Raw genomic sequence first — 7,598 nt, 5'->3', positions numbered from 1 at the left:
TTTCATCTCAATCATCTCTGTCACCAAAACTTTTTTCCCTAAATTAATAGCATTGGCATTTTCTTCGGAAAGAAATACCAGTGATTTGGAACCTTGCACTGCATATATACATGCCTGGTTTTGCCCGGCTTTTTATCATTCAGCTCGAGAATTAATGGCTCCGGTAAAGGGTCAAGTCGAAAGCAACACACGTGATTATCAGAGTTAACGCATGCATGCAAAAAAATGTTTTGGAGAAAAAAATAACTAGAATAATACAGGGAGTACATGCAAAAGAAGTGAAAGAAAATAGCCGAGAGAAAGGGACTCCCCGACTTATTCCATGCGTGTACTCAGGCAGTACTCTGCGTCGGTTCCTTTAAAAACAGACACTGGTAAATAGTACTCCCTCTATCCCTATAAGATGCGGTCAAACACGGCACGGTCTCCAAAACTAACATTTTACTTTTAATATATCTCATAATATGATGTTTATAGTAACAAAATTATAGTTACTTTTAAACATAAATCTTTTTTTATCAAACATAAATCTAATGATATTACTTTAGTAAGATAAAGTTTTCATTATACAAGATTAATTGCAGATTAAAAATTTTTAAGTCTAAATCTGGAAATACGTGCGCGCCTTACGGGAGTATAATACCATAGCATGAGTTACGGGTCTGAAAACAAATGGTTTATTGTAAACTTGCATTGCATCGTCATCATCACAATCGAGGTGAGTGCTGATGATGATATCCGCGTTTAGTTGCGGAGTCAGTATGGTTTAGCAGCGACCTCTCGTCCAAGAGGACAAGGAAGTGCCATCTTTCGTTTTATAAACATGCAGTGGTATAGCGCAAAGATGCTCAGTGTAGCGTGACTCATGCTTGCCATATTGGCCGGAAGATCGAGGAGGCCTTTCTGCCGGATAGCAGAAGTGGAAGGCAAGGTTGGGACGGCATCGTCGGCATGCAGAGTCCAAGTTGCACTCGGAAGGTAGGCAGCTCCAACACTTGTGTCACCCGCCACCATGGTAAGAGTGAAGAAGATTCAGAGCTAATTAACTAAACCTCAAAAACGCTAGAACATGTTGTGACACGTATTTTCATTGAAAAAAAAAGCTAGTCTCCCCACTTCTCATGTTGTAATTAAGGTGCAAATGCAACCGAAGATTATTCAAATTCCTCTAAAATTTAGTCCAAAAATTTGTAGATTGTACCATATAATTTATGAGATATTAATTGTCAAATCGTGGCATCGAATTAAGGTGATAATCTTCTACTCGATCTTACACATATAGTGAGGGAAAAAAGAAGCTATAAGTAGCAAAGGATATATATATATATATATATATATATATATATATATATATTATACTAATTCTCACTAATCTCCAATTATTCCACCTGTACTCTATTAAGTTAACATGCTATTACCTATTAGTAGTAGTACACCACGGAAGTAGTACTTATGAGTAAAAGGTGACATGCAGAATGCTTGTACGTTTTTTTAACGAACCGCACAACACAGTGCGAGTTTTTATTGATATAGCAGAAAAATACAAGTCTACAATATTGGGAGGTCATAGGCAGGAAAAAAAATAAAAATAGTCTATACTCGTCCGGTTAGATTAGGATATCAACGTGAGTAACACTTAACTCAAAACCGTCAAAACTGACCGACTAGATTGGGACCCCAACGCAGCCGCACAACCAACATCCTGGTGAGGCTAGCTGAAGAGGATCGGGTCGGAGCTGAGTTCAAATTTGGCTGCTCGATCACACCCTAACTCCAACTGGGAGCCGGAGCCCGGAGCCACTCATCGTGACTCGTACGTGTCGCTGGTGTCAGTGCCATCGTCGCTTTACGAGCAATGGAGACTTGAGCGCCGAGAGACCACGCACCGAACCACCGTACTCAGCAAGCCTTCCGAGCTAGTTCTGACTCGAGATCGACATGCATGTACCGGATGCTTCGCATGCATTGCATGACTTGCCCTACACAACTCGCCGACGCCGATGTGCCCGGCCGGGCCGGTCGGTCCTGCATTTGCCTCTAATGGTGCGCGTCCCTTTCACGCAGTCCCATCGATTTTAATTAATTAATTATCGCCATGGTTACGGGCTTATTACGGGTGATCGTCGATACATGCATGCATGATTGAGTGGCAGTGATACGCGATGATTGTGAAGGAACAGAACGAAGAATCATTGATGCCTCTGCGTTCGTGCGTGTGGAGGCGTGTGTGTATACCTGCACGGCATTGCTTCTTATACGGTTGCAATCAGGAGGGCTCGCTCCCTCCATTCGCGTCGTGCGGTCTCCGTCCCGGTTAGGTTCGGGCGCCTCCCTGCCTGTCTTCTTCGGCGCCCCCGAACCACACTCCCTCCGTCCTACAAATAGACCCGTACCTAAGTTTACGAGATCCCGACACGAAACAGGCTCTATATTTTCAAATGTAAATAATAAAAATGTATTTGTATATAATAATGGTCCAAACATAGGAGTGCAAGTCTCTTCTAGAACCCTTCTGAACAAAAATATCAACTATTTTCTGATCAAGTGAATTCCAATATCTTAGATAAAAAATATCAGGTTGAAAAGGAACTGATTCTGAATCAATACCATCGGCGTTGTCACTTTCAATACTACCTGATCCGTCGAGGGCAACATCAATACCATCGGCATTGTCTCCACGAGTGTGTGCCTCAACATTGGCGTCTCAGTTTTCTAATGGGCCTGACGACTTGCTTAGTGGGATAATGAAGTAACGATGACAGCTTTAATTTGGGCGGCCCTTGAATTCTGCCGTCCCGGCGCGATTTGTTCCGCATGATGTACGGTGCTGTGGACGTTCATTTAGCTTTCAAAATTTGTTCATATAACTTTTAGACCATCCAACAAATACTACCTTCTAGCTCAGTTAATAAATCGATCATTTACTTCTACCATCACTGTTCGAGCAAGACTCGTTAAATAAGAAAGAATAATATGTCCGACAATTACTGCAAGCATGCATGCATAATTAATCATACTCGGTAATCTTTCCGATTAAGAAGAGTTATTAGAAGTATTTTAAATTTTTAGTATTGCTACTATCTTATTTAAACGAAAGTCTTTGTATCGTCATCCCCACGCCAACCTGTGTCCAATCCTCCTTTTTTTAAAAACTGTGTCCAATCCTCCTGCTAAGTCCTAGCTCTTGCATAGCCCAATGCCCCAGGCCCCCAATCAATCATCTGGCCAAGATAAGCAAGCTATCGTTTGAGGCAACAAATTCTTGCTTTTATGTCACTTGAGGCGTGCGAACCGGCCTGCTATCTGTTAGGCCGAATCAGCTGGGGACGCTGTCATATCGTGCCAACATGTGTTGGGCCGAATTGATACATGGGCTCAATCATCCTCCCATCTGCTGCTGTCGGTTTGTCACTTCTTCATGTGATTAATTTTTGCTTTGTCACAATGAAGCGCGCGCACCGGCCTGCTATCTATTGGGCCATGTACATACTTTTCCTATCTATATGGACCATGTACATACTTTTGCTATTGATGTTTTGCGTTGTCAACTAAAGAGGAGAGAGAGGATCGGTGCGCGCATGGAAGGAAAGATAAAAATGACGATATCAACTCATATACATGCAAATTCAAAATAAAAAATCTATAAATATTGAATCGAGCATCCAAATCCAAATTAGTTTTTGATTGCATCCTATGTTTTTTAGATAAAATCTTCAAAACAAGATCACACCTGATTATGTTTGGAGGACTATTAAAAAAATAGAATAATCAATTTTGACTACTGCAAAGAAATACTTGAACAACAGCAACAAATGATTAATTTCTACGAGCAAAGGGATTAAACATAACACATTAATAACAGTATACTACAAACAAAAGATTGAATATTGTGTTTGATATATTTAGCAACAATGTTATCATGCTTAAGTTCTTTCCAGCTGTAGGAATGACCAATAAAGAGTTGATATATTTAGCGACAAATTTATGAATGTAGATTAAACATAAAACAATTCCATGATAATATAGAAATGGTGGGCACTGTTAGACTTTTTCTTTTCTCAAATGTTTATATAGTATTACTTTGTCCAATGTGGTGCATAACTCATCACTAAAACAACGAAGGGCACCAAAATACGGTGCCCACTATATCAGAAAATAAATATGCTAAAAGGCTATTGTAATGCATCTTTAAGTAGTCACCTTTCCTAATAAACAGGTATAGCTCTATCACACTAAAATTGGAAATTTAGAAAACTACCCAGCATAAGTGTAGACATAATGATAGATGTGTGCTTAGAGAGTAATGTAGAAATTGCAAATCATAAGTTTTGCAACTATTTTCAATGTAGAAAATAGACTTTTTGTTTCACACCTATATAATTGAGCGTGTATTTTCTCTTGTTTTGATATTTTTTAATAATGCTTTGTTCTTTTGAAGATAAAAGAATATCTTGTTATATGATGTCATCAGCATAGCCTGCTCTCTCAAAGCTACTTTAGTTGCAAACGTATTCTGGTCATAAGTCACAAAAAAAAATTAGCAGTATAACATGCTCTCTCTAAGCTTACTTACACGACGAACATAGTTGCGACGTACAACACAAAGTTAGGAGATGAATAATTTGTGTCCTGATTCATATGATCTTTTTTTGTCACGTCCTATTCACTTCATTACTTCTATTTTTTATACTCCACCCTTTTTCTTAGAAAAGATTGATTGACATTTGATAATTTTTTAACAAAATTAAATTGTTTACAAATTTATCTAACTGTAGGTTTCTTTTATTAGCCAAAGGAGAAAGGAGGGGTGGAAGGAGCAGAATTACAAAACCTTACACAGTACACAACATATGTACTTCCTCCTATCACAAATATAAGTCGGCCAGGACATCGACATGATCTCTAATTTTGCACTTTCACTAACCAGATCTATGGAAATATATTACCTTAAATAAGAACAGTTATATATTGTATTCTTCGTGAAAAATCTAGTGGTATCAATATTGTATTGTCAGCTTATATGAAGTTTGAGGTATTAATAGTCCAAATAGAAAAGTTTGACTTGGGAAAAATCTAGATGGACTTGTATCGGAGGAAGAGAAAAAGTCCTCATGCACCACACAGCCATACGACACAGCCATACAACACAGAATAACAGATACAGCAAAGGATGAAACAACAGTCTCTTGGTCGTCGGTCCGTGGCTCCGTGGCATCGTCGCGTTAATTGTTGCTGACTGTAAGAGGTGCACGGCGGAATTTGCAGCACTGCACAACCCGTGGTTGTTTATAAAGGTGCTTATTAGCAGAAATGGTGGAGAAACGGAGCATTTCGAAATACAATGAACCCGTTCATGCTGTGACGCCACAAAATACAAACAAATAACACGATGCATTTCGAACAATGAACGTCACGTAGAACATGAACATTTCCTAATTTCCCGTTACAAGGTTTGAGGCGCCCAGAAATTTGAGTAGAACACCATGTACTAGAGTCACTAGTCGACCTTCCGGAGCATGCGCACCAGATCTTCCAGGTCCCCGTGCGAGCTCCCGCCCTCTGCCACTGCCGCCACCGCCTTCTTGCTAAGTTCCGCCGCACGCTTCCTCACGGGCTTCCCCTCCTCCCCGACCGCGGCGGCGATCGCGTTCGCCATCTGTCCGGCGTCTGGCACGGCCTCGGCACCCTCCGCCACGGGCATGGCTACGCCGGCCGCCGCGATCAGCCACGCGTTCGTGAACTGGTCCGCGCCCATCGGCCACGCCAGCAGCGCCACGCCGGCGGCCGCCGCCTCGAGCACCGAGTTCCAGCCGCAGTGCGTCAGGAACCACCCCACGGCACGGTGGCGCAGGATCTCCACCTGCGGCGCCCACCCGCGGATCACCACGCCCCGCGAGGCCGTCGCCGCCTCGAACCCCTCCGGCACGGCGGTGCCGCTCCTCACCACCCACACGAACGCCACGGCCGAGCTCCCGCGCCAGCGCGTCGGCGACGCACGCGGCCTGCGGCGTCGACAGCGCGTGCTGCGTCCCGAAGCTGACGTACACGGCGGAGCCGTCGGGGAAGGCGTCCAGCCACGCGGCCACGCTCGCCGCCGGCACCACGGGCTTCCCGCCGCGCCGGTCGCGGCAGAGACTCACGGCGTCGGACAGCGGGCCCACCGCGAACACCCGCTTCGACGCCAGGTCGGGGAGCGCGCGCTCGACATAGGCGCCGTCGAGCGCCGCGAACGAGTTGACGACGAAGCACGCGCTGCCCAGGTTCCACAGGAAGAACTGGCGGATCGCCTCGGAGACCTCGTCGCCGGGCACGCGCCGCGTGAACAGCCACGATAGCTGGCGCCACGGGAAGCTGGGCGAGCCCGGGATGTTCGGGAACGTGACCGGCTCGTCGGCGTCCTCCGGGCGGCGCCCGCTCGGCAGGTGCCGCCAGAGCGAGTGCGACACGGCGGGGTGGAGCGCGTTGGAAGGCGAGAACGTGACGTGTGGCACGCCGAGCTCCGCCGCGAGCGGCTGCGTCCACCCCGTGAACAAGCCGGAGACGACGGCCGTGACGCGGTGGCGGCTCTGGGCCTGGGCCTTGCACCAGGCAAGGAGCGGTGCGCGGAGGGCGGCGAGGGAGACGATGAACGGCCGGAAGAGGTGGGCCGGGAGGTCCTTGGTGTTCTCGCCGCAGCCGGCCGGGAGGAGGGGCGAGGTGGGGAAACGCAGCGTGACCGTGCGGGCAGACGGCCGGACGGGCACGACGCGAGCAGCGACTGCAGGAGTGGGGCGTTGCCGGCTGTGATGGCGACGGTGACCGCGAGCCCTCGCGCAGCGAGCAACGCCGCGAGGTCGAGGAGCGGGAGCATGTGGCCATGCGCCGGGTACGGCACGACGAGCACGTGTGGGTTGCCCTCGCCGCCGTTGCATGCGCGGCTGCCTGTGGCGTGGTTCTGTGGTGCCGATGGCGTGTCCATAGACGATGCAAATGGTCAATGGACGGTTTCCAAAGATGGAGGAGGACAAGAGCACGTGCGCTGGATAGTGGATAGGACAGGCCTAATTATGCTATGCAGATGAAGGAAAAGATAGCAATCACCTACTCGGTAGGTGTGTCTGCATGCAGCCATGCAGGAAGAGCGGGACCTTGTGTAGTTGTGAGGTGCGCTGCTGTCTAGGCGCTGCTGCCAGCCGAGATCATCACACTGTGACGTGCAAACTGCGGTGCCAGTAACCGTTGGACCGAGACTCGTTCGATCTCCTCTTGAGTCTTGGCTAGAGGTCCCTCCACGCGAAGGAACAGGAAGCCTAAAAGCTTAATATGGTATGCAGCGTGTGAGCTGTTAATTGCTACCTTGATAGAAAGTAGAGATGGATTTGAGAGCAAATCCTAACTTTTATATACCATGCTCGTATGTGTGAGAGAGTGTTGAAGAGCCAAGAGAGCAGTAGCCACGTTCAGCCCATAGAACAACAAAGGAAGACTAGAGGAGAGAAACATGCTGTCCAGATTAGTATGTCCTGTGCAACTATCGTCAAACTTGTGATTGGAGGTGCAAACGGAGTTGGATTCACAGCAAACTTGGTGAGCTTATTCCACACTTGTAGCTCTCTAAT

The 7,598-nt window shown here is 46.5% G+C and overlaps 1 protein-coding gene across 1 annotated transcript; it reads right to left on the bottom strand.

Moving 5' to 3' along the window:
- Positions 1 to 5,322: 5,322 nt before the first annotated feature.
- LOC117861909 (UDP-glycosyltransferase 89B2) lies at positions 5,323 to 7,264 on the bottom strand. Its single transcript, XM_072294574.1, is given in 3 exon segments — positions 5,323 to 5,977; positions 5,979 to 6,728; positions 6,731 to 7,264. Coding segments are annotated over 3 exon segments (1,458 nt in total). The 5' UTR covers positions 6,959 to 7,264; the 3' UTR covers positions 5,323 to 5,497.
- Positions 7,265 to 7,598: the final 334 nt, after the last annotated feature.

This window comes from Setaria viridis, chromosome 6, assembly GCF_005286985.2.
Source record: "Setaria viridis chromosome 6, Setaria_viridis_v4.0, whole genome shotgun sequence".
Classification (NCBI taxonomy): domain Eukaryota; kingdom Viridiplantae; phylum Streptophyta; class Magnoliopsida; order Poales; family Poaceae; genus Setaria; species Setaria viridis.
This window is presented reverse-complemented; position numbering and strand designations above follow the sequence as displayed.